The 26,747-nt window shown below is 39.5% G+C and overlaps 1 protein-coding gene across 7 annotated transcripts in view; it reads right to left on the bottom strand.

The window, feature by feature from the left end:
* The window catches only part of LOC127418735 (zinc finger protein 260-like), a 340,334-nt gene that overhangs the window by 259,424 nt on the left and 54,163 nt on the right, over nucleotides 1–26,747 (bottom strand). For 6 of the 7 annotated variants that reach the window (XR_007893541.1, XM_051659498.1, XM_051659484.1 and 3 more), the window contains exon 7: nucleotides 376–1,003. The exons of the other annotated variant lie outside the window; for it this stretch is intronic. Coding sequence is in view for 5 of the 6 variants with exons in the window: in XM_051659498.1 (XP_051515458.1) it covers nucleotides 376–1,003 (628 nt within the window). In the remaining variant the exon portion in view is untranslated. The remainder of the gene's footprint in view (nucleotides 1–375; nucleotides 1,004–26,747) is intronic. 7 annotated transcript variants of the gene reach the window in all.

Raw genomic sequence — 26,747 nt, 5'->3', positions numbered from 1 at the left:
AAGCAAAGGTTCTCTCACTGGATCGTTGATGTGATCACCCTCGCTTATGAATCACAAGGCATGTGATGCCCTATTAGTGTGAAAGAGCATTCAACTAGAGTCATTGCCTCTTCATGGGCATGGACAAATGGTGTGTCTTTGCAGGACGTCACAAACACTACATGGCCTCCATCTCTTCCGAAGTCCTCTCTGTCTAGACTGCTTATTGTTCCAATGCTCAGCAGGTGAGCCCAGACCCTTGTGACTCCAGGGGTGGTAGTCAACATCTTGCTAAGCTACCCAGGCCCCCAAGTGCAACTTTTGAGTAATGAAATCATTTGGTAATAGATTCTGATATGACAGTTAATTGTCATCAAAATGAAAAAAGAAACATACCTGAAGGAATAAAATCATCATCTTCGTTCTTTTGTTCCTCTGCTGTGTTTTCTTCTTTTATCTTCTCCTGCTTCACTTCAGTCTTCACTCTCATCTTCATCAGGTTCCTGCAGTCCAGCAACTTCACTGAACACATCTTCACTGGTGTCTGCAGCATCAGCTGTTCATTGTCATCTTCATCACTCCGTTCTTCCTCTGCTGTGTTTTCTTCTATCTGCTCCTGCTTTACTTCAATCTTCACTGGTGTCTGCAGTATCTGCTGTTCATCATCATCTTCATCACTCTGTTGTTCCTCTGTTGTGTTTTCTTCTTTTATCTCCTCCTGCTTCACTTCAATCTTCATTGGTGTCTGCAGCATCTGCTGTTCTCCAGTGTTACAGACAGAAGTCAGAGACACTGTGGAGGTTTGATCACCCTGATTATTGTCACACACACACTTCTGAGCATCAGTAGAACAGAGTAAAGTGAGCTGTGAGTCCTGTGTGTCTCTGGATCTCTGTTCAGAGAGTTTGTCCAGCAGCCGCTGTGGTGTGGACTGATCTCTGCCGCTCCACACTGAATCCTGACATTCTGTGGAGGTCCCATCAGTCACACACACTGAAGATTGACAGGAAACCTTTTCCAGCTCCTGACAAACACAACACAATCACATCTGTACTGTTCATCATCACAGAGTCACAGTCATATCACATCATTTGAAAGTTTACTTACAATCTCAACTTTAACTCGCTCTAAACAGGTACAGCATGAAACGAGATCTCTCTCCATCAGTTTTGTCTTCAGTGACGTCACCTCTTTCTTCAGCTGAGAGATTTCTGTGATGAAATCATCAATATCCAGCATGGACAGATCAGTTCCTACTGATTTACAGCAGATCACATCCACCTGCTCTCTCATGATGAACATCTGAACACAAAAACATCATCATTATAATGGACTGACATTCATCAAACTCAAAAATATTATTATATGATTACAAACAAGAAAATTCTGATGGTATAGAGATGGTATAAAAATAAATGTGTGTTTGGTTTCGTTTTCCTGACTGCAGGAATATTATCAGCTATCATAACAGGCTTATATTCAATACAATATATTATCACATACTGTGAACTAATTCACAATCAGCCGCTGTATTTAAAGAGCTCATATCAGAAATTAAACGTGATATTCTCAGATTGCTGCTTGTTTTTACTGGAACTGAATATTTAAAGCGTCCGTCACAAAATAATGCTTCATGTGGAGATAATAATCTTTGTTTATGGTCATTAAAACGCCAAAGAGAGAAAAACAACATGCAAAGAAAAATATATCAACATAGATCTTCATTTACATGCAACATAAATACATAAATACATAAATTATATAAAACACATTAAAAACGTACCTAAGCGCTCAAACCGTCAGCAGCTCTTGTTTAATCTCGTATTTTATTGGTTGGGAAAATAACTCAGTTTCTACTGTGTCGTGTTCAGAAGGGATCCCTCTCAAGTTCTCGCGCATGCGCATTCTATTATGATGCTCTGACGCTTTTTCCACTCGCCTCAGAGTATTAATAGACTCGTTTGGGATGCCAAACGCTTCGCTTTGAAAGTAGACGAGAATAGACGGCTGCAGTCAGGTGAGGAATAAAATGCGTGCTGTCAAATCGGACAATTCTCACTTCTCGTACTGGTTCAGACACCTTCGAGATCAAAGGCAGATATCGCGGGATTCACGTTCATGCGCTGTTGCTGATAAAGTGGATATAATATAAATTCTGTTGCTTTAAAATGAAAATATGATTAAAAAAGACACCCAGTGTACCTGTTATTTAATTTCGCCAATAAGACATGTCTCTCCATCCATTTTTAATTTAATAAAGAAAAAGCATCATAATAAAGATACAAAAATCTAACATTTTAGAAGAGAACGAAACGTCACATCAAGGTTTCTATCTATCTATCTATCTATCTATCTATCTATCTATCTATCTATCTATCTATCTATCTATCTATCTCTCTCTCTCTCTCTGTCTGTCTATCTATCTATCTATCTCTCTGTCTGTCTGTCTGTCTGTCTATCTATCTATCTATCTATCTATCTATCTATCTATCTCTCTGTCTGTCTGTCTATCTATCTATCTAAAGTAACCATTTATTCAAAAGACATTTAGAAAAGTATGATGAAGAAGAGGGCCATGAAGCAGAAGAAGAGCATCCGATTCCTCACCAACAGGCAGATTTACAAAAGGCTAGATATACTGTCAGTGATGCTACTAAGTAGTAGTAGAAGTAGTACTAGTAGTAATAATAATAAAATTAATTATTATTATTGTTTTAAGTCAAACAAATTAAATCACTTTTATTGTCACACAGCCATATACACAAGTGCAATAGTGTGTGAAATTCTTGGGTGCAGTTCTGAGCAACATAGCAGTCGTGACAGTGATGAGACATATACCAATTACAATAACATCAAATTAACACAGCACAATTTAAAGTCTAATATACAGTGTATAATATACACATAATTACAATGCAATATACAAATAATAACATACAATGTACAGTATACAATACACACAATATAGATACACATTATACAATAAAAAAAAATAGTATATATAGTATATATAAAATATACAGTAGGTTGTATTGTAATGTACTGACATTCAGGCTGTCGGTTGATAGTCAGTTGCCAGTGTGTTGTTAAGAGAGAATATAATTTATGACAGTCTGGTGTGAGATAATAAGATTAATAAAGTGCAGTGCTGATGTATTTTGATTGTGAGAGATCAAAAGTTCAAAAGTCTGATTGCTTGGGGGAAGAAGCTGTCATGAAGTCAGCTGGTGCAGGTCCTGATGCTGCGATACCGCCTGCCTGATGGTAGCAGTGAGAGCAGCCCATGGCTCGGGTGGCTGGAGTCTCTGATGATCCTCCTTTGCAGGGCTTTGCGGTTGTGGGCGGTGCTATTGCCGTACCAGGCGGAGATGCAGCCAGTCAGGATGCTCTCTACAGTGCAGGTGTAGAACCGTGTGAGGATGTGGCAGTTCATTCCAAACTTCCTCAGCTGTCTCAGGAAGAAGAGGCGCTGATGAGCCTTCTTCGCAACGGCCTCAGCGTGGACGGACCATATGAGTTCCTCAGTGATGTGGACACAGAGGAACTTGAAGCTGCTGACTCTCTCCACCGGTGCTGCATTGATGGTGATGGGCTGTGTTCTCTTTCTCTTCTCCTGAAGTCCACCACAAGCTGCTTGATCTTACTGACGTTGAGGGAGAGGTTGTGCTCCTGACACCAGCGTGTCAGAGTGTGCACCTCCTCTCTGTAGGCTGTTTCATCACTGTCAGTAATCAGACCTACCACCGTCGTATCATCAGCAAACTTAATGATGGCATTGGAGCTGTGTGTTGCCATACAGACGTGTGTGTACAGTGAATAAAGGAGTGGGCTGAGAACACAGCCCTGTGGGGCTCCAGTGTTGAGGGTCAGTGATGAGGAGATGTTACTGCCCATTCTAACCACCTGGCATCTGCTTGACAGGAAGTCCAGGATCCAGCTGCACAGCGAGCTGTTTAAGCCCAGAGCCCGGAGTTTCACATCAAGCTTGGAGGGCACTATGGTGTTGAATGCTGAGCTGTAGTCTACAAACAACATTCTCACATAAGTGTTCCTTTTTTCCAGGTGGGAGAGAGCAGTGTGTAGTGTAGATGCAATGGCATCATCAGTGGAGCGGTTGTTTGCGGTAAGCAAACTGCAATGTGTCCAGTGAGGGAGGCAGCACAGAGCAGATGTAATCTCTAATTAGTCTCTCAAAGCATTTGCTGATGATGGGTGTCAGAGCAACAGGACGCCAGTCATTTAAGCAAGTGATTTTGGATTGCTTTGGTACAGGCACAATGGTGGACGTTTTGAAGCATGTGGGGACCACAGACAAGGAGAGGAAAGGTTGAAAATGTCCGTAAAAACACCAGCCAGTTGCTTTGTGCACGATCTGATGACGCAGTCCGGAATGCCGTCTGGACCCACGGCTTTACGGATATTCACCTGTCGGAAGGATCGGGTTACATCTGCTACAGAGACGGAGAGTGAACTAACCTCTGTAGTTTCAGCCGCGAGAGCTCTCTCTCTGCAAGGGCGGTGTTATTTCCCTCGAAACGAGCATAAAAAGTATTTAGCTCATCCAGGAGAGAGGCAGCGGTGTTCACGGCAGAGTTTTTATTCCCTTTAAAGTCTGTGATGATATTAATTCCCTGCCACATGCTTCTAGAGTTGGTGGTGTTAAACTGTCCTTCAATCTTGTTCCTGTACTGGCGTTTTGCTGCTCTGATAGTTTTGCGGAGGGCATAAATGGCTTGTTTATGCTCTTCCAAGTTCCCAGAATTAAAAGCGGAGCTCTGCGCATCAAGTGCCGTGCGAACATCGCTATTAATCCAAGGTTTCTGGTTGGGGTGGATTCGTATTGTTTTGGTCAGAACAACATCCTCTACGCACTTTCTGATGAAACACGTTACGCTATCAGCGTAAAGCTCGATGTCGTCATCAGAGGCGGACCGGAACATCTCCCAGTCCACGTGATCAAAACAGTCTTGTAGCATAGAGTCTGATTGGTCTGACCAGCACTGGATCATTCTGAGGGTGGGTGCTTCCTGTTTCAGTTTCTGCCTGTAAGCGGGCAGAAGCAGAATGGAAGAGTGGTCCGATTTGCCAAATGGTGGGCGGGGGAGGGATTTGTAGCCATCCTGGAAGGGAGAGTAGCAATGGTCCAAAACCCTGTCCCCTCGTGTGTTGAAACTGATGTGTTGGTGGTATTTCAGTGCTATTGACTTGAAGTTGGCTTTGTTAAAGTCCCCGGTCACAATGAACGCAGCCTCATTGTGATAGTAATAGTAGTAGAAATATTAGTGTTATTAATTGATTTATTTATTATATATTGTTGTTATTAATAGTTTTATTGTTATTGTTGTTATTATTATTGATATATTGTTAGTATATTATATTTATTATTATAATTAACATAAACACAAGGCTTTTCAGATCTGTCATTAAATTTATTTATTCCTCAATTGGTGTAATTGTTATTTTCCCTTCACATTGTAGCTGCAAAAGTTTGTTGCTCAGAATGATGTTGTACAGCTCCTGATTTTCCAGCTCTAATTGCAGCTTTTCCTTGTGTAGCAGCCGGACCTCTCTCTTTAGTTCCACCACCTCTTCTCACATAGAGGCTGAAGAGGGTGTGTGCGATTTTTTGGAACACACTCTTTCTAGGGTGCTTTCACACTGGCAGTTTAGTTCGAAACACAGCACGGTTTGCATGAAAAATTGGTAATGTGAAAGCTGTCATGCAGACTGGGGAGAGCACCGTGGTACCGAACCCGAGCCACTAGTTATAAGTTTAATTTTATGCAATGCTGATACGAGACAATAATGTTGTCTCACTCTGTGTTACACTGATCTACTGGCTCAGCTTTACTCTCTAAACCGCCAGGTATACAAGCCAGGACAGGTGAGTCCACCCCAAGGATGTCTTGCACCATCTTGGTAGAGTCTGTCAACTCAGATGGGGTGGCCCTCCACCTGTTTATTAATTTTGTTGATGTTAGCTCTCTTTGGTATGGCAGCAAGTAAACGCACTCACCACTACGGTGCAGTGACGATAATACAAACTTAAAGTATAGTATAGTTTTATCTTACCAGTTTTGCTGGACTACCTCCTATAAAAGCTCGGTTCTTTTTCGCGACCGCAGACGCATTTTCATATTTTTTTATGACCTCCTGTACAGTCCTCTTCACGCAGAGATTCCTTGCGTAATTTTCTACTGTTGATTCCTCCCACAGTGTCTGTTTTTTGGCAGCAGTTACAACTGGATTGAATTTGCTTTTTAAAATTTATTTTCCCTTACTCATCTAAAAGAATACATTTCTCCTCTGTCCAATTTGGTTTTCTTTTTTTATTTTCATTATCCATTTTTACATTGGTTTCTGTCAAAACTAACCGCTTACTGGGTTAACATATAGCGCGTCCATGGTAACAGTAGAATTTTTTAACGGTAAATCCATGTTTATGGTGGTAGTAAATCACTTAACGGTTTCCCTTACCTAAGAGAAGTGTTTAAGGGATTATATGAAACGCCTTCAAGTCATTCCCTTAGGTAAAGGGGAAATCACACTTTAAGTGTCATATTTAAGGGGAAAACTTAAGGTGCTTTATGCAACTGGGCTCTGGCCCCCCAGTGGCCCCCCTAAATTGGACTGGTAGAATGGTAAGAGTATTCTCATTTTCCCTCCCACTGAGTTTAGTGACCCCACATCATAATAACTAGACCTAACAAATTATATTTAAACAAAACATCAATGCATTATGACTACATAATATTTAGCAGGGTAAAGTTGAATTTAAGTTCAATATTTATTATTCGCTTATAGTGCAAAAGAGATCGTCTGAAAAGTACACACACTGTGCTAAAACATCACTGGAATTAAAGTGTTCAGTGCAACTGCCTTTCATGTTCTGTCTTAAACACTTTTATTAAAAAAAAACAACAACAAAAAAAAAAAAAACACATTCTTAATTGTATGGATAACTTACACTTTAACTGAACAAATTAATAAATGAATACTTGGACACTGTATTGTAGTACTGTGGGTGGAATTTTCAGAGTTTCCCTTACAAGCACTAGTCCATGAAAACCCATATGCATTTTTAGGCATAATTCTCTAGCTACAACAAGCGCTGACCATATGAGTTTAATGTTTTATGCCTGTAAAGTCATATATTCTTTAACCTAATTGTTTTAATGATATCGTGTAAAATTGTCGGCTCCAGAGAGCGGGTAGGAGAAACTAAATGTCAAACGAATAACCATAACTTCTGGAGATAAGGTAGAAGTCAGCATTAGTTTCACATCTTTTGACCTGCCAGCTCCAGTTTCAGTTCTACTTAATGTGGATTATACGTGCTGATGTAAATGTAAGTGTAAGTTCAATTACTTTTATAGCGCAATTTCCCACATTATTATCACGAAACCTGATCTGGATCTGATTTTCTGCCTTACTGAATGCACCTGAGCACAACTCGTTAGAGATCACTCTTATTTGGCAAGCATTCATTATAAAATATTTTTTGTATGTATACATCTGTCAGGTTTTCATTTCTTGAACATGACAGTACACACTTATGTTATTTATAATAAAGTATTTTTTTCACTAACTTTAATTTAATGTTTTGCACTGTACAATGCAGAAACAAGACAAATGTAGTGCAACAAGTCTGGCAAAACAAACAAATATGATGAAACAGTACACTGGAACAGATATTAAGAGGTATGAAGAAACATGCAGCTAGCATTATACAGAGCCACACCACACCTGCAATGGCAAATGTATTATGAATATACTTAAAACATTTGGAACCCTTTATAAACACCCCCACTAAATAAATAACTTACCTTCGGTTAGATCTTCACTAAGCTCACCACATCAACGCACTTCAACCTAACAATATAAACAGATTTATATTTGTACTGTTGGTACAGGTGCAAGAATAAATAGCAAACATGCAACTAACCGGGAGAGAGAGAACAAAGATGCAGGGTTGATCCTGCTGCTTCTCTTGCAAACGAAATGCAAGAGAAGCACTAAATAGTTTACAGGGAAGACAGCAAACACAACGTCCTCTTTATGAACACCATTTATCAATCAAATTCTTAATGCTGTCATGTGTATTCTGTTGATTCATATCTTTTATTTTGAAATGTTTAGTTCCTGTTTCCCTTGTCATGTGATTTCTGTTTTCCCTCCATGTTCGTGTGTCATGTTTTCATTGGTTTATTGTTTAATTAGCTTGTTATGAGTTCTGTTTGTTCATTGGTTTATGTTCTCCCATGTCTTGTATTTAAGCCTCATGTTTTCCATTGTGTAGGGGTCTAGTATTGAATGTGAATGTGATTGTATGTGTTTGTCAAGCCACAGTCAAGCCACAGTCAAGCCACAGTCAAGCCACAGTCAAGCCACAGTCAAGCCATAGTCAAGTCCATGTTTATGATTTATGTTTCACGTTTCTAGTTAGGGTTTTTTGGTTCACGTTTATAAATAAACTGCACTTGGGTTCTCATCTTCATCATCGTTCACGTCTTCGTCATTGCCATCCTTGTCAGCAGTTCCAGCATACGTTACAAATGTGCAATGCACCAATCACAAGGGAGAGGCACACATGTGCTCAATAATGGAGAATTGTGCTTAATATTAGCAACAGCATTTTCTAATAAGAGATATGGAGCCCGGCACCTGACATGCGTGGAATTTTTTTTATACCGCGACCACGAATTATGAAATCGTTCCCACAACTTATTAATACGTGAGTAAATTTTATTAATTCGTTCCATCATTTTAGTTAAATCATGGCCAGTTGTGTACATCCATCTTTTCCAGCCTTCTTGAGCCTTGAGATAAAACACCATATCGTCGCTGGTAAAGCTCCCTATAGCTCTCAATATTCGATTTACTGTGTGTGTGTGTGTGTGTGTGTATCTATATATATATATATATATATATATATATATATATATATATATATATATATATATATATATATATATATTTATATATACTATATATATTTATTTATTTTGGAAAAGTATTTAAATTCCCTTCACATGTCAAAGCATTGTTTTTTGGGGGGGGGGGGTTTCTCACTCAATTTGGAATGCCCAATTCCCAATGTGCTTTAAGTCCTCGTGGTGGCGTAGTGACTCGCCTCAATCCGGGTGGTGGAGGATGAATCCCAGCCTCCACATCTGAGACCGTCAATCCACGCATCTTATCACATGGCTTGTTGAGCGCATTGCCACGGAGACATAGCACGTGTGGAGGCTTCACGCCATCCACCGCGGCATCCATGCTAAACTCACCACGCGCCCCACTGAGAGCGAACCACATTATAGCAATCATGAGGTGGTTACCCCATGTGACTCTATCCTCCATAGCAACCGGGCCAATATGGTTGCTTAGGAGACCTGGCTGGAGTCACTCAGTACGCCCTGGGATTAGAACTAACAAACTTCAGGGGTGGTAGCCAGCGTCTTTATACATTGTACAACATATACATACACAGGGGCGGACTGGGAAGAGAAGGCCCAAAAGTTGAGCGAGGGGTAAAGTTGTTTTAGCTTAGCGTAAAGTGACAATTTACACAAGGTTTATATCCATTTTTTCTGCTCCAAACTTACTTCAAACTTACTTCTCTGTCTGCTCGTATGAATGTAACACATCATAAGAAAGTGTTTCACCGCTGTTCAAATGCACTTTGGATCACATCATTTATATGTATAAATGTTTTCCATATGAAAGGAATTTTTTTTAAATGAAACAAATGACAATAAAATGCACAGTAATTGTTACAGGACTGGGAAGGATGAGATGAGAGAGTGTGGATCCAATTGCAGAACATTTATTAAGGAACTCAAAGGACAAAGAAGAGGGACTGAAACACTGGAGCAAAAGGGAAAACAAACATAACAGAAGATTGCTGGCTAAAATAACAAATACACTAACAGGCTAACAAACAAGCAAACTAACATGAACCGACCAAGACTAAGGGAAACATGAGGGCTATACACACACACAATGGTAATGACAAAACACAGAACACCAGGGAACAAAGATGGGGAATAGATGAATGTGATCAACAGGTGCATCATGGGAAGTGTAGTCTAATAGACAAGATATAATGGGAAGGAGATGGGACAAACACAATGGAGTTCGTGACAGTACCGCTTTTAATTTGCAGCTCCTGACGCCCAAAGATGGATGGGAAGGGAGGCAGGGCCAAGCAGACCAGGAAGGTTCCGGAGGATGATTCTGAGGCCAAGGAAGAGTTGGTGGATGATCAGGAGGCCAGGGAGTAGCCTGTGGACGATAAGGAGGCCTGGGAGGTGACCACAGGGCCGGGACAGGGTCAGGAGGCCTGGGAGGCGGCCACAGGGCAGGGAATGGGTCAGGAGAAACAGGGAATTGAGTTCCAGGAACAGGATCCAGAGGCGGAGCCGCAGGATGAGCAGGAAATTGAGTTCCAGGAGGAGGATCCGGAGGTGGAGTGGGTGCAGCCGCAAGGAAAGCAGGGATTTGAATCCCAAATAGAGTGGGAGGAGTCCCTGGAAGAGTCTCGGGCAGAGCCGCTGGCGGAAGACTCTGAGGCCGCTGGCGGAAGACTCTGAGTGCAGAGCTGCTGTCAGAAGACTCTGAGGGCGGAGCCGCTGTGGTCAGGGATGCTGGCAGCGACTGGAAAATAGCTTCCGTGGCTGGGAGTGCTGGCAGTGCCTGGAAAACGGCCTCCGTGGTCATGGGCACTGGCAGTGACAGGGGAACGACCTCCGTGGTCATGGGCACTAGCAGTGACGTGGGAATGACCTCCGTGGTCATGGGCAATGGCAGTGAAGGGGGAACGACCTCCGTGGTCGCAGTGGCAAATTCTCAGGGCCAGCAAAGCCTTCTCTGCTGGCCTAACATGCCAAATAAATAAATATTTTTCATTCTTTCATTCTCAGTCACCTTTTTGCCTATGTATTTTTAACCGCTTTCCACTCTTAATTAATCTACAAACAAACAGAGAAAAACAAAAAGTTTATCCAGTCAGAATTTGTTCCTTGATGCTTACAAGCAAAGTGTGACAACTGTTTCACAAATTGCATGCACGAAGCAGCACGTAAGTCTGAGCTCCACCCCCTCAGGCCTTCAGAATTTCTACAAAATCCCTCAGCAGTGCAAATGAATGAGCGACTGAAGTCAGACTGTCAGATTCATCAGCCAATCAGATTGATTTATTTGTTCTTGGTGGGTGTGATCTTTAGGATATATCCCAGTCGAGGCCTAGCTGGCCTTGAGTGACTAAATCACGCTTTAAGTGATGTACATAATTTGAAAGCAATAAGCACGAGATCTTGCTGACGAGTCAGCTGTCACAGCCACATCATCATTGAGAAAGAGATCCTTATGGATTTAAAAACAGGAGATGTTCTGCATGACCGTGTGATTGCTTAATTTATTAAACAGGAAAGGAGGACTGATTTTCACTTCAAGTAATTTGGTAAGTGCTTTTTGCACTGTTATAGCAACATCAGGAGTTTTCTAAGTGTAAATTAGGCTGCTTGAGCATTCAGTGTCGGATCAAGTTTTGAAAAGTAGTGCTGCGTTCTATTCAACTCGGAAAGTCAGATTTTACAACTTCCTACTAGGAAAAGTGCAATGGAATGCATCTTTAAGTCAGAATTACAACTTGTAGGCTCATGCAGAAATTCTCAACTCCGATTTCACCGAGATGCAGGGGCATGATGTCACACAAACATGTCCACACTCAGGGAGATATACAAAGTAAGTTATAAAAATTCACTTTATTAAGTAATATCGATAAATGTGTACGTTTCCACATTACATGATATTAAAGCTTGCTTAACAAACGCCTGCAGGAACAGGTGTATAAAACATTATAATCTCTTTTGATAATCGTACACCTGAAGCACAAATGCTAGCGCTGCAGCAATGTTTATCAGTTGGGTTGCTAGGAGACATCTCTAATAAGAGTCAAACCCCTGCTAAGCTAACGGGAGCGTTGCAGTTCCGAATATCGGGATAATGGAATGCATTTATGGTCAGAGATATCAAGTAGGAATATCCCACATAAAACTTAAATGGAATGCAGCGTAACCGTGTACCCTGATGAAGTGAAATTTATGGCAAACAACATTTAAATCGTAAATATTATTAGATAGATTTTTCCAGGTATTATAGACCTCCTTGGTAGATTCATATGAAAAATTTTGAATTTTGAATGTCTGTTCGGGAGACCTTCATTTCACAAAACAGTCATGCTGCAGTTAAAATTTGGCTTGCTTGAGCATTAAGTGTCATTTCAAGTTCTGGCTTTCGTGTGTGGACGTGTTTTTAAAATGTCAGTTGGTATTACTAGTTAGCTGCGACATAATGTATGATGTCCAAAGGCATAGGGTGTCTTATTCATTGTGTAACTATGTTTTCGTAATGGCATGAATCACACTGAAGGCCTAGACTGTAAATGCACAACCCACCACTGCATGGTCGTGAACACTGGCAGTGACGGGGGAACAACTTCCATTGTCATGAGCACTGGCAGTGACGGGGGAACGGCCACCATGGCCATGAACGTGCCCCACTGAAAGCGAGAACCACATTATAGCGACCATGAGGAGGTTAACCCAATGTGACCCTACCCACCCTAGCAACCAGGCCAACTGGTTGCTTAGGAAGCCTGACTGGAGTCACTCAGCACACCCTGGATTTGAACTTGTGACTTCAGGTGTGGTAGTCAGCGTCTTTACTTGCTGAGCTACCCAGGCCCCCATTTGACTTATATTATTATAAATATATTAGCTGTTTCTCCTTTCAAAGGCTGTGTCCTCTGGAGATCGCATTTGTCAGCCGCATATGTCATCGAGGCTGTCTCGTTTCAGAAAAGCGAGTAGGACACTCCGAATGCGACTGGTGGTTGCATGAAGTGTATCCTTCGTGGTCTCTCACAGCTCATAATTCTTTGCTTCTATGGAAATGAACATCATTTGTCTTAAAAAAAATAAATAAAAATGATGCCAAGTTGCCCAGAAATATTATGTTCAAACACAAGTAATGCTAATTCCCAAGTTGTAGTACCTCAGTAGATGGGTGCAGAGTATATAATATGTATACTTATAGTAATATATAATAAAAATAAAGTATTATAGACTAAAAGTACACCAGTAAAATCTATTTTCTTTTCTCTCTACAAATTTACATCATACATTCCCTTCCTAAAGGAATTTGTTCCCTTCTCACTTAAAGCACTCACGCTTGTTAAAGAGTGGCGTGTTGTCAGCCACAGCAACCATGATCAGTTCTGTTTCTGTTTGTCCTTTGAAGGCAGTCTCGTTTAAACAAGGCTTGTTTAAAGGAGGATGCTCGGTATACCACTGCTTTCAAAGGATGCGTCCTAGCTAGCGCGCAGCCTTTGAAAGGAGACACAGCTATTGACTGTCCCGTGGAAATCAGAAACATAGCTGGCAAGCCTTAACTGCATGTAAGTTAATGCATTGCACAGACATTTATTAAATAAATGATATATACCCAAACAGACACAAGCTATCCTCAGGAATGAAGCAAGTGCTTTATTCTCTCTCTCTCCCTCTCTCTCTCTCTCTCTCTCACACACACACACACACACATATGTGTAAATACATATTACCATTTTACCTTATAAGTTTGATATGCTGTGGTTAAGAATTACATTGTTGTACAATTATATAATGTAGTTCCTTTATTGTCCAGAAGATGGTGTCAATGTATTAGCTTTTAAACGTTTCTGAACTGCTTTAAACTGTTTATGAAAAGTTTAATATATAGTACTTTGTAAAAGTTTTAGGCATTTCTGAAAAATGCTGTACAGTGTGGAGATTTCAAAATAATGCCATAAATAGCTTTTATTTATCAATTAACTTCATACAGTAAACATAAAAAAGCAAAATTAATATTTGGTGTGACCATCTTTAGCCTTTAAAACCACACAAGTTCTCCTAGGTACAGGTTGTCTGGCCAAGAAACTGCGAAAGAAGGCTCTAAACACTCTCTTAAAGCTGCACATGACATCATCAGGAGATTCTCTAGATTTCCTGGAAAGAGGGAAGAGTCTTTGAGAAAGAGAATTTGAGATTCATGCATCATATATATTCATTCTACACTCCAATCAAAGTGTAGAAACATCGCAAAGATGATCCAGAGAAATTTAATGCACTTGAGATAAATTTCAAGTGTCACAGCAAAGGGTCTGAATAGTTATTTCAATATAATATTTCATCTTATTCTTTTTAATAAATTTGCAAAGTAATGTTTTTTGCTGTGTCATTATGGGGTATGAAGTGTAGATTGATGTGAAAAAAATTATAATTTAAAGCATTTTAGCATAAGGCTGCAACAACAAAATGTGAAAAAATTACGGGGTCTGAATACATTGTGAATGCACTGTGTGTGTATATATATATATATATATATATATATATATTAGGGCTGTCAAACAATTAAAATATTTAATCACGATTAATTCCATATTTTTTTTGTAGTTAATCGCGATCGATTGCAATATCTTTATAAACATGAGTGGACAAAATATGCTTCATCCAGATGTATTTTTCAGTCATCCACACAAAACTTACCCCACCAACAGAACAACAGAAAATGAACAGCACAATTCAATTCAAATTATGTACAAAATATAGTAGTTGTAAGTGCATTATGACAGGATTTATTTGCTTCTTTTTATGGAGTTTTGACAGACATGCTAAAAAGTCTGCACTGTCATTTTCAATTGACAACTCTGTGCAAAATACATCAAAACTCCTTTTAGACCCCAGTCACTATTGTAACCAGTGGGATTAAATGGGTTAATGACAGTGTAGATTACATGCAAGGTTCCACCAATGTCTCCAACTTCTGCATTGTCTAGTGCACTATCAAACATATACACTGTGACAGAACCTTGGAGACTGCAGCAGGGTTTCTGTTAGCCAGTAATCAGTACCGCCGCTCCCTATACGCATATTACGCAGTCTGCGTAAGGCACCAACTCCCTAGGGGGGCACCAGAAACTCCACCGGCTGCCCTTACTCGCATGTTATATGTTATTCAAGGACCTAGTAGCAGTTGCAGAATGCAGACCATCGCCTCGTGCATGCACTTTCACTTTGCGCTCTCGCCTCGCAACTTTTGCCTCGCTGCACAGTGCAAGGCTGGTGTTCAAATGGCAGCTTTATTGCCGCTGCAATGATGTTACAATGTTAGAAGCTCTGTCTGTGCTTTGCGGGTATGTTCTACTGCTATGCTACACTGGTAAAAGGCTTGGCGCAGATCTCAGCATAATGTCTCCCACCATCTGTTTTCTGGACGGCAATGCATGTGACATTAGCGGCGTTTGCATGAATTGCTGTCAAAGCTCCTGAAGTTTGCAGATGACACCACGGTCATCGGCCTCATCCGCAATGGTGACAAGTCTGCATACAGACAGGAGGTTGAACAGCTGGCTGTCTGGTGCGGTCACAACAACCTTGAGCTGAACACGCTTAAAAGAGTGGAGATGATAGTGGACTTCTGGAGCAATCCCCCCGCACTCTCCCCCTAACCATCCTGAACAGCACTGTTGCAGCAGTGGAGTCATTAAGGTTCCTGGGCTCTACCATCTCTCAGGTCCTAAAGTGGGACACCAACATAGACTCCATTGTGAAGAAGGCTCAGCAGAGGTTGTACTTCCTTTGCCAGCTGAGGAAGTTCAACCTGCCACAGGAGCTGCTGACACAGTTCTACTCAGCCGTCATTGAGTCTGTCCTGTGTACATCTATAACTGTTTGATTTGGTTCAGCCACCAAATCATGCACAGAATGAGCAGTATGGCTGGTGGCATTGTCATGCTGGAGGGTCATGTCAGGATGAGCCTGCAGAAAGGGTACCACATGAGGGAGGAGGATGTCTTCCCTGTAACGCACAGCATTGAAATTGCCTGCAATGACAACAAGCTCAGTCCGATGATTCTGTGACACACTGCCCCAGACCATGATGGACCCTCCACCTCCAAATCGATCCCGCTCTAGAGTACAGGCCTCGGTGTAATGCTCATTCCTTCGACGATAAACGCCAGTCCGACCATCACCCCCGGTGAGACAAAACCACGACTCATCAGTGAAGAGCACTTTTTGTCAGTCCTGTCTGGTCCAGCAATGGTGGGTTTGTATCTATAGGTGATGTTGTTGCCGGTGATGTCTGGTAAGGACCTGCCTTACGACACACCTGCAAGTCCTCAGTGCAGCCTCTCTCAGCCTATTGCAGACATCCTGTACCTGTCCCGCAGGCAGGGTTGGGGAGTAACGAAATACATGTAACGGGATTACGTATTTAAAATACAAAATATAAGTAACTGTATTCCACTACAGTTACAATTTAAATCATTGGTCATTAGAATACAGTTACATTCAAAAAGTATTTTGATTACTGAAGAGATTACTTTGCATTTTATTGTCATTTGTTTCATTTAATTTTTAGTCCTTTCAGATGGAAAACATTTATCCATATAAATGATGTGATTCAAAGTGCATTTGAACAGTGGTGTAACACTTTCTTATGATGTGTTACATTCATACGAGCAGACAGAGAAGTAAGTTTGAAGTAAGTTTGGAGCAGAAGAAATAGAAATAATCCTTGTGTAAATTGTCATCTTTACGCTAAGCTAAAATGCTATTTCTAGCCATTTTACATGCACGTCACCAGGTACGATATTTTTTTACCAAGAAAATTCACTTTGGATCATAATTTCTTTTTTTCTAGTAAGACCTTTGATATTAGGGCAAAAATCATATTCTTGATGATAATTTTTGTATTGTTTTCCTGTAAAAATATCTAAAAATCCTTAAAACAAGATCATTTTGATTAATCTTGTTTTAGAAACAACACTGCATAAGATATTTCAGTTTTTCAGAGAATGTATTTCTAACATGTGTATTTTGTCTTACTGTACTGGCAGAGTATTTATAGTCAAAACAAGTGAAAAAATCTACCAGTGCTGAAGAAGTAATCCAAAGTATTTAGAATACGTTACTGACCTTGAGTAATCTAACAGAATACGTTACAAATTACATTTTACAGCATGTATTCTGTAATCTGTAGTGGAATAAATTTCAAAAGTAACCCTCCTAACCCTGCCTGCTGGTGTGATATTCGGATGTACCGATCCTGTGCAGGTGTCGTTACATGTGGTCTGCCATTGTGAGGACAATCAGCTGTCCTTCCTGTCTCCCTGTAGTGCTGCCTTAGGTGTCTCACAGTACGGACATTGCAATTTATTGCCCTGGCCACATCTGCTGTCCTCATGCCTCCATGCAGCATGCCTAAGGCATGTTCACGCAGATGAGCAGGGACCCTGGGCATCTTTCTTTTGATGTTTTTCAGAGTCAGTAGAAGGGTCTCTTAAGTGTCAAAGTTTATATATATACAGGTGCATCTCAATAAATTAGAATGTCGTGGAAAAGTTCATTTATTTCAGTAATTCAACTCAAATTGTGAAACTCGTGTATTAAATAAATTCAATGCACACAGACTGAAGTAGTTTAAGTCTTTGGTTCTTTTAATTGTGATGATTTTGGCTCACATTTAACAAAAACCCACCAATTCACTATCTCACAAAATTAGAATACATCATAAGACCAATAAAAAAAACATTTTTAGTGAATTGTTGGCCTTCTAGAAAGTATGTTCATTTACTGTATATGTACTCAATACTTGGTAGGGGATCCTTTTGCTTTAATTACTGCCTCAATTCGGCGTGGCATGGAGGTGATCAGTTTGTGGCACTGCTGAGGTGGTGTGGAAGCCCAGGTTTCTTTGACAGTGGCCTTCAGCTCATCTGCATTTTTTGGTCTCTTGTTTCTCATTTTCCTCTTGACAATACCCCATAGATTCTCTATGGGGTTCAGGTCTGGTGAGTTTGCTGGCCAGTCAAGCACACCAACACCATGGTCATTTAACCAACTTTTGGTGCTTTTGGCAGTGTGGGCAGGTGCCAAATCCTGCTGGAAAATGAAATCAGCATCTTTAAAAAGCTGGTCAGCAGAAGGAAGCATGAAGTGCTCCAACATTTCTTGGTAAACGGGTGCAGTGACTTTGGTTTTCAAAAAACACAATGGACCAACACCAGCAGATGACATTGCACCCCAAATCATCACAGACTGTGGAAACGTAACACTGGACTTCAAGCAACTTGGGCTATGAGCTTCTCCACCCTTCCTCCAGACTCTAGGACCTTGGTTTCCAAATGAAATACAAAACTTGCTCTCATCTGAAAAGAGGACTTTGGACCACTGGGCAACAGTCCAGTTCTTCTTCTCCTTAGCCCAGGTAAGACGCCTCTGACATTGTCTGTGGTTCAGGAGTGGCTTAACAAGAGGAATACGACAACTGTAGCCAAATTCCTTGACACGTCTGTGTGTGGTGGCTCTTGATGCCTTGACCCCAGCCTCAGTCCATTCCTTGTGAAGTTCACCCAAATTCTTGAATCGATTTTGCTGGACAATCATAAGGCTGCGGTTCTCTCGGTTGGTTGTGCATCTTTTTCTTCAATACTTTTTCCTTCCACTCAACTTTCTGTTAACATGCTTGGATACAGCACTCTGTGAACAGCCAGCTTCTTTGGCAATGAATGTTTGTGGCTTACCCTCCTTGTGAAGGGTGTCAATGATTGTCTTCTGGACAACTGTCAGATCAGCAGTCTTCCCCATGATTGTGTAGCCTAGTGAACCAAACTGAGAGACCATTTTAAAGGCTCAGGAAACCTTTGCAGGTGTTTTGAGTTGATTAGCTGATTGGCATGTCACCATATTCTAATTTTTTGAGATAGTGAATTGGTGGGTTTTTGTTAAATGTGAGCCAAAATCATCACAATTAAAAGAACCAAAGACTTAAACTACTTCAGTCTGTGTGTATTGAATTTATTTAATACACGAGTTTCACAATTTGAGTTGATTTACTGAAATAAATAAACTTTTCCACGACATTCTAATTTATTGAGATGCACCTGTATATATATATATATTGTGTAGAATCATTTCAAAATATCATTAATGTGTGGACAAAACATTTTAATAATCATATTAAAGGATATAAATAAACATGTTAATGATGTAAACAAAGCAGTTAAATGTTGTAGGTCCCAATCAAATAACAAAACATTAACGTGAAAATCATAAATGTAAACTTCTGTCCTGACACGGCTGAACTCTATGGCTCAACCAGAGACCAGAGAACACATAGTATAAATTAAACAATAATGTATTATTGTGAATAGATATTTTTTTAAAAAGAGGCAGCAAAAAGGACTTCAGGATAACCCCTTGCAGAAAATAAACAAAACAATCTAGTAAATAAAGAGAATTAACCTAGAAATATGAAAATAAAGATACAGAGAAACTTACATACCTACTCAAAAACAGAAGTAAACTAAATCCAACAAAACAGGCAGGTCACCCCCAACTAGTTGTGGTTTCAAGTGTAAAATCACAAACTGCATATGAAGTTACTGCTCTCAGAACTAACACAAATAGAGAAGGTGCTACTCTTCTCTGTTTGTGTTAGTTCTGAGAGCAGTAACTTCATCTGTGGTTAGGGTTAGGGCCTCTGTACAGCGACCAATTTGCGATCAGGAGACACTGAAACATAACACTCAGTGCAAACGAGACACACCCGCACACACACATAGAAAGAGAAAGTAAACAAAACAGAAAAGCATGGAATAACACGGGACATAACACCCCCACCACTAAGAATCAGCACGTCTTTGATTTACCTTGGGCTAGGCAATGTCACTTTGAAGGGCTTCAAACATAAAGGCAAATTTTGAACAATACCGCAAACAATCACTAGGATCACTTCGCATTTTCCTTTTCATTTTAAGGGTGCAGATGATATATCATAGGTCGCACTGAGCTTTGACTCCACTACATAAGATATAGCTTGCAACACTGAATCAAAGTACAAACTACAATTTCAACTTACTGAGATCAAAACGAGTCTTCATTTTCTTCAAAAGAAAATGAAGAACAAGCAAAATCGCAAAAAACTAAATGAGCCGAACTGAAACCTAATGACTGTTGCAGAGTGTAACAAAGCAAACAACAGCAAAAGCACAATGACTGCAAAAGTGACAGCCGAATAGAGCTCAGGCTCAGAAACTGCTGGTGACCATTTTTGCAGGAATAATCCATTTTTCCAAAATGCAGCAAGTGAGAGAAGCTTCATGTTTTTGTTCATTGACAAGGGTCGCCCTGTCAATAGACAGCGAGAGGTCAGTTTCAGCACCGGTGGTAGTGGACAGCATCACTGGCTGCTTCCGTTCAGAAACAGAGACTTTCTGTGCAGAAACATCATGTAGATGTACTTTTTGAAAAGTAACAAAACTGTCAGTCGAATTCAGAAAAATCTTAGATCAATTATGTCATCAAAGTCACGCAACCATGCAAGCAGAAGACACAGCAGCGAATCCGAAAGCCAAATCCACTGAATTTTTACATTCAGAGAGTGGATCTTTAATTTCCTCACGTGACAGCAGCACTTTTCCTCCAGCAAGATCTCTTTGACGAGAATCAAATCGACCCCCTCATCTGGCAGTTGAGAACACACATCAATTTTAACGGTACCAGAAATCAAATTAGACTGAACGTGCAAATTATGTCAGGGAACTTTCAGGATACCCAACTCAATCTGTTGGACTGACATGTCTGAACCACACACTGTAAAAAATGTCTGTAATTTTTACAGTAAAAGACTGTGCGTAGAATGCTACGGAAATAAAACGTTAATTGATTAACGAGTATTAACTGTAAAATATACAGTAAAAATGTTTAATATATTTTAAAAGACAATACAGTAGTTTTTACAATAAAATGTTGTAAAAATTAAAAAAAAATTTAGATTTAAAAAGTATGATTTTCCTGTATAACTAATGGAAAAAATGTACATTATATTTAACAAGAGAATACATGTGCTTTTTTTACAGTAAATTATTGTTAAAAGTACAGTAATAAACAGTAATCGGGTGTTCCCAGAATTCCCTGCGTGACCCATTACATTTCATTATATTTTATGGGAATATTTATGTTTCTTCTTATTTTTAATATCAGTTACGTACATTGGGGTGTTCTGTTTTATATTTGATGTAGTTTAGTTAATGTTTACTGCATTATTTTAATTTCACATGTGTTACCGTGATGGTGTTTAGTGTTTGTGTGAGTGACATTGAGCACTGTCTCTACATGTTTATTGGTCATTGCTCCTGGAAGGGCTGCTATTGGTGAACTTCATGTCATCATGTGCTCTTCTGAAGTTACTACGGTGATTAACAAATACCTTATAAAGTAAAAAAGCAGATTTTTACAGTTTCAGAAGGCTAATATCAAGTTTATGATGTTTTTTTTTTACTGTAAATTTAACAGATTTTTTTTTTTTTTTTTTTACAGTGCCGTCATGGTCATGTAAATTACAACAGTTTTAAACTGTAAAATGTACAGGTTGTCCTGTAAAGTTGTTTACATTTTTACTGTATTATTTACATAATTATTCTGGCAACCACAGCTGCCAGTTTTTATTTTTTTATTTTTTTTTGTAAAAATAACAGGATTTTTTTTTACAGTGCAGTATGTGTCCAAAATTCTGTCAAGAACAAACGACTGAAGATTCGAAGTATCTCGGAAGATTCGAACAGGGACTTTTTCTACCTGGCCGGTGAGAAAAGCCATGCCATCAAAAAGAAATGGCTCATAAACCAAATAAACTGCTCGCAGTTGTAAAGTGAGCTTTGTGAAGTGAAGTGAGCATTCATGCACAGAATCAATACAATACTATCATCTATATGAACGAGACTGCAAACTAACAACACAAACAAAAACAAAACTCTTCAGTGACTGTCACTTGGGAGACAAGTTATCTTATTTTGTCCAATCTGACAACAATAAAAACATTCACGAGTTTCACTTTGTATTGAAGCACAAATTTCAGTATATACAAGTAAAAACTGCATAACAGAAAAAGAGAAAAATACTCACCAGAATGGTATACTTACAAAGCGAAGGCCAAAACAAACTGTGAAATGAATTAAACAATAGGACAAGGACGAGCCCCCATTTATTACATCCCCTAAGGGTAGTTTACAATAAAAATAAGAGGGAACAACTCCCGCTCAACCGTCAGACCTGAGTATAAATTCAGCAATAATGTATTATTGTGAATAGTTTTTTTTTTTTTAAAGCAGCAGGAAAAAGGACTTCAGGATGACCTCTGGCCCAAAATAGCAAACATAATAATCTAGTAAATAAATCGAAGTAATTAACCTAGAAATATAAAAATAAATATACAGATAAACATACCTACCTACTCAAACATAAACAGAAGTAAACTAAATCCAACTAAACAGGCAGGTCACCCCTACAAACCTGACTGCTTTAAAGGCAAAACACTAGTCGTGGTTTCAAGTGTTAAATCACAAACTGCATATGAAGTTACTGCTCTCAGAACTAACACAAACAGAGAAGAGCACACTGGGTTTATTCTGGCAGATGGTGAAGAGTCTGGAACAGCACGACCGTCCCAGAGTCATGACAGATCGCATCTCACAAGCAGCAACTGGATTTTAAGCAGGCCATCAGGAATCACCAATTGCCTCTGTGCAGGTGGAGCGACCAATTTGCAGTCGGGAGAAACTGAAACAAAATACTCACACACAAAGAAAGAGAAAGAACACAAAACAGAAATACACTAAATAACACGGGACGTAACGTGTAAGACTCACTTTTGGCCAGCGGGAGGCAACCTAAGGCAGGGAATCATCGCCTTGGGAACCTGCCCAAGTAGGCAGGTGCGATAATGGGTAAAGGAAGTGGTTGTGATGCTATTTAGGCTGAAATCATGTGTGTGTGGGGGGGGGGGGGGGCATACTTTATTTATTCTTAGTGGTGTGCAAGTTAGGAATAAATTAGCAAAGGTCAGCGACTAGGTCACATTGTTCTGTCTGAAGAGGTGTAAAATTGTGGTTAGGTGCGATGAGGTCATGGAAAAAACACATCTGCAGTTGTACATCCTGAATTAATGATTTCAGCAAAATGCTGCAAAGTAGTATAGGCAACTGTTTCCTAAAATTTTATTCTTTATATAAAGCACAAAGTGTTCAGACAAAAGAAATACAGTATAAACATACCATATCTTTATGTGTTGACACAGGATGAGAGGCCTCTAGGGACCACCAAGGTCAACACAAGTAACTTGTTTAACATAACAGCATACAGTACATACTGAATATAATCTGAATGTATAGATACATGAGTTCAGGAATGTGGATACATGAAAAGACTTCATAACTGATTATAACTGATTATGTCTCATAACATAATTATATTCCATAGGTAAAGTAAAAAAAAAGAAAAAACTCTTTGATCTTTCATCATTCATCAGAAGTTAATTGATACAATTTATTAAAACTATTCATGGCATTTTAAAAACATCGTTACTCTAAAGCATTTTTCAGAAGTGCCGAAAAATTTTGTACAGTACTGAATATACACATACACAAACAAGTTATCAATTAATACAAGACCTTTCATAATTTTCTCTATTGGGAGAAATTCCATCTTTGGGTTTATTTCAATTTCAAACTAATAACTATTAACATGATTTTGTTGGACCTGAAGATGATTTTTGCTCACTGTGACTACAATTATATTTTTTAATGTCAATGTAGATTACTTGCTGCGGTGAAACTTTCACGAAGAGCAGTGATATGATTTCTCTCTAGTGTGTATTCTTTTGTGTGCTTTCAAGCTGTATGACTGAGAGAAACTCTTTCCACAGTGTGAACACTTGTGAGGTTTCTCTCCAGTATGAATTCTCTCGTGTGTTTTCAAGCTGTCTGGCCGATTGAAACTCTTTTTACAGTGTGAACACTGGTAAGGTTTCTCTCCAGTATGGATTCTCTCGTGTGCTTTCAGGCTGTCTGGCCGATTGAAACTCTTTTCACAGTGTGAACACTTGTAAGGTTTCTCTCCAGTATGAATTCTCTTGTGTGTTTTCAAGATGTCTGGCCGATTGAAACTCTTTTCACAGTGTGAACACTTGTAAGGTTTCTCTCCAGTATGCATTCTCTCGTGTGTTTTCAAGCTGTCTGGCCGATTGAAACTCTTTTCACAGTGTGAGCACTTGTAAGGTTTCTCTCCAGTATGAATTCTCTCATGTGCTTTCAGGCTGTGTGAATAAGTGAATCTCTTTCCACAGTGTGAGCACTTGTAAGGCTTTTCTCCAGTATGAATTCTTTGGTGCAATTTCAAGATGCCGGCTGTAATAAAGTTCTTCCCACATTCAAAGCACATTTGAGTCCCCACACCGGTATGAATTTTCTGGTGCTTTTTAAAATAGGACAGGTGTGAATAACTCTTTCCACAAACAGAACAGTTGTAAATCTTCTTATTTGTGTGTGTTTTCAGATGGTTTTTCAGATACTGTGCCAAAGCAAATGTTTTACCACACTTATTACACTCAAATTTTCTTTCTCCAGAGTGAAAGAGGAGATGATCTTTGAAATGGTATGCATATGCAAAACTTTTCCCACACTGATTGCATGTGTATGGCCTCTCTCCTGTGTGAATTTTCATATGTACATGAAGCTGTTCCTTATAATGAAAACTTTTCCCGCACAGATGGCACGTGTAAGGTCTCTCTCCAGTATGAACTCTCATGTGTATGATAAGCCTGCTTTTATGTATGAAACTCTTTCCACACTGAGTGCAGGTGTTAGGATTTTTGGCTCCTCTTTGATGCTTTATTGGTGAGAAATTCTTTTTAGTCTTTGATCCACTCATTCTGAAATCATGATGTTTCTGATCCTGAAGTTTCTCCTCCACTTTATTCAGCTCTCGGCGTTCCTTTCTCCCTTTCATCAGCTCTACAATGAACACAGTAAATTGACAAATCAATTCAAGAGGGACATAAAATTGAACTCTTTTTTTAATGGCAGACCACAACAAATTTACAAATCAAGTATTGATTTGTGATTTTTGCTGTACAAACTGTATTTATTTAAACCGTCTGGGAAACACACAATATTGCGGCAGAGACCACAAAACTTACATGACCTATTTAAATTCTACAAAGAATGTTTAACTTTAAAGCGCAACAGAAGTCAGACATCTCAAACAACATTATTAACAGCACTGATGAGGTAAAGAGGAGACAAACTTCAACTGTCACCAATAGACATATTACCCTGCTGCTCCTGCCTGGTTGCCCACTAATGCTAAGCAGGGTTGAGCTTGGCCAGTACCTGGATGGGAGATCTCCTGGGAAAACTAAGGTTTCTGCTGGAAGAGGTATTAGGGAGGTATAGAAAAGTATTTAACTTCCCTTCACATGTCATAGCATTGTTTTTTGGGGGGGGTTTCTCACTTTTTTCTCACCAATTTGGAATGCCTAATTCCCAGTATGCTCTGAGTCCTCGTGGTGGCATAGCGACTCGCCTCAATCTCCGCGTCTGAGACCGTCAACCCACGCATCTTATCACATGGCTTGTTGAGCGCATTACTGTGGAGACATAGCGTGTGTGGAGGTTTCACGCCATCCACCGTGGCATCCACGCACAACTCACCACGCGCCCCACCGAGAGCGAACCACATTATAGCGACAACGAGGAGGTTAACCCATGTGACTCTACCCTTCCTAGCAACCGGGTCAATTTGGTTGCTTAGGAGACCTGGCTGGAGTCACAAGTCATTAAAGCATTGTTTATCTTTGCAGGGGTACTGCACAAATAATGCTCGACCTCATTGCAGAGCTCAACGCAAATGTTTTAACGTAAATGTTGTAAACACACAAAATGTTGCTATTCTTTTGCAAAGGATTGCACATACAACATCGCCCTTATCAAGGGATGAACACATAAGGTATTTTGTCCTCCTGCAGGGGTATTGCACAAGCAACATTGCCCTTTACGTAGGGCTCAAACGCAATGTTGTTTGTCCTTTTGATGCTGTATTGCATAGGTGACTTCATCCTTTCATAGGCTCAAATGCAAAATGTTGTTTTGTACTTTTGCAGGGGCATTATACAACCATGCCCACCTTTTCGCAAAGGGTTCAATCCAAGCAAAGTCTCACTCACAAGCATTGTTTAACCTCTGCAAAAATATTGCACAAATAAGGCTCACCCATTCACAGGGGCTCCTTCTGCAGGGTATGGCACAACAGTAGCATTGTTGTACAGCAATATACAGGCTTATGTTTGCATTAGTTTTGTGATGGTACCAAAATTTCAGTAGCCGGTACTGATACCAGTGAAATTTCATGGTTCTCGATACCAATTTCGATACCACAGCAAAAATATGCTAATTCGATAATTTGCTACTGAACACACCAGTTTAGTTATTTTTGATAATTTAATAATTATTTTAATAATTATAGTTGAATAATTATTATTAATTACATTTTATCATCAAGATGGTGTCTAATCAATTAATTCTTAAAACTTTTAACAAGTAAATATTTTACTTTTCAACGTCATTGCATTTTTTTTTTCAAACTTTTATTCAACAGCAGTCTTGCTTGTGATATATTTCTTTATTATTATTATTAGTAATAGTAGTAGTAGTAGTAGTAGTAGTAGTAGTAATAGTATTACAGTGAATATTACATTTTGCTATAAAGTTGTTATATATTTCGGTCACAATTTCAATTTCACAATTTCAATTTCAAGCATCTAGCTTTTATTTTGAATTGTGCTTTTATTATGACGTGTGTTTTTTGCCAGAGCTTCACGACACGGCC

This window comes from Myxocyprinus asiaticus, chromosome 28 (assembly GCF_019703515.2).
Source record: "Myxocyprinus asiaticus isolate MX2 ecotype Aquarium Trade chromosome 28, UBuf_Myxa_2, whole genome shotgun sequence".
Taxonomy (NCBI): Eukaryota; Metazoa; Chordata; class Actinopteri; order Cypriniformes; family Catostomidae; genus Myxocyprinus; species Myxocyprinus asiaticus.
Note: the sequence above shows the minus strand (reverse complement) of the source record. Positions and strands in the feature narration are given on the sequence as shown.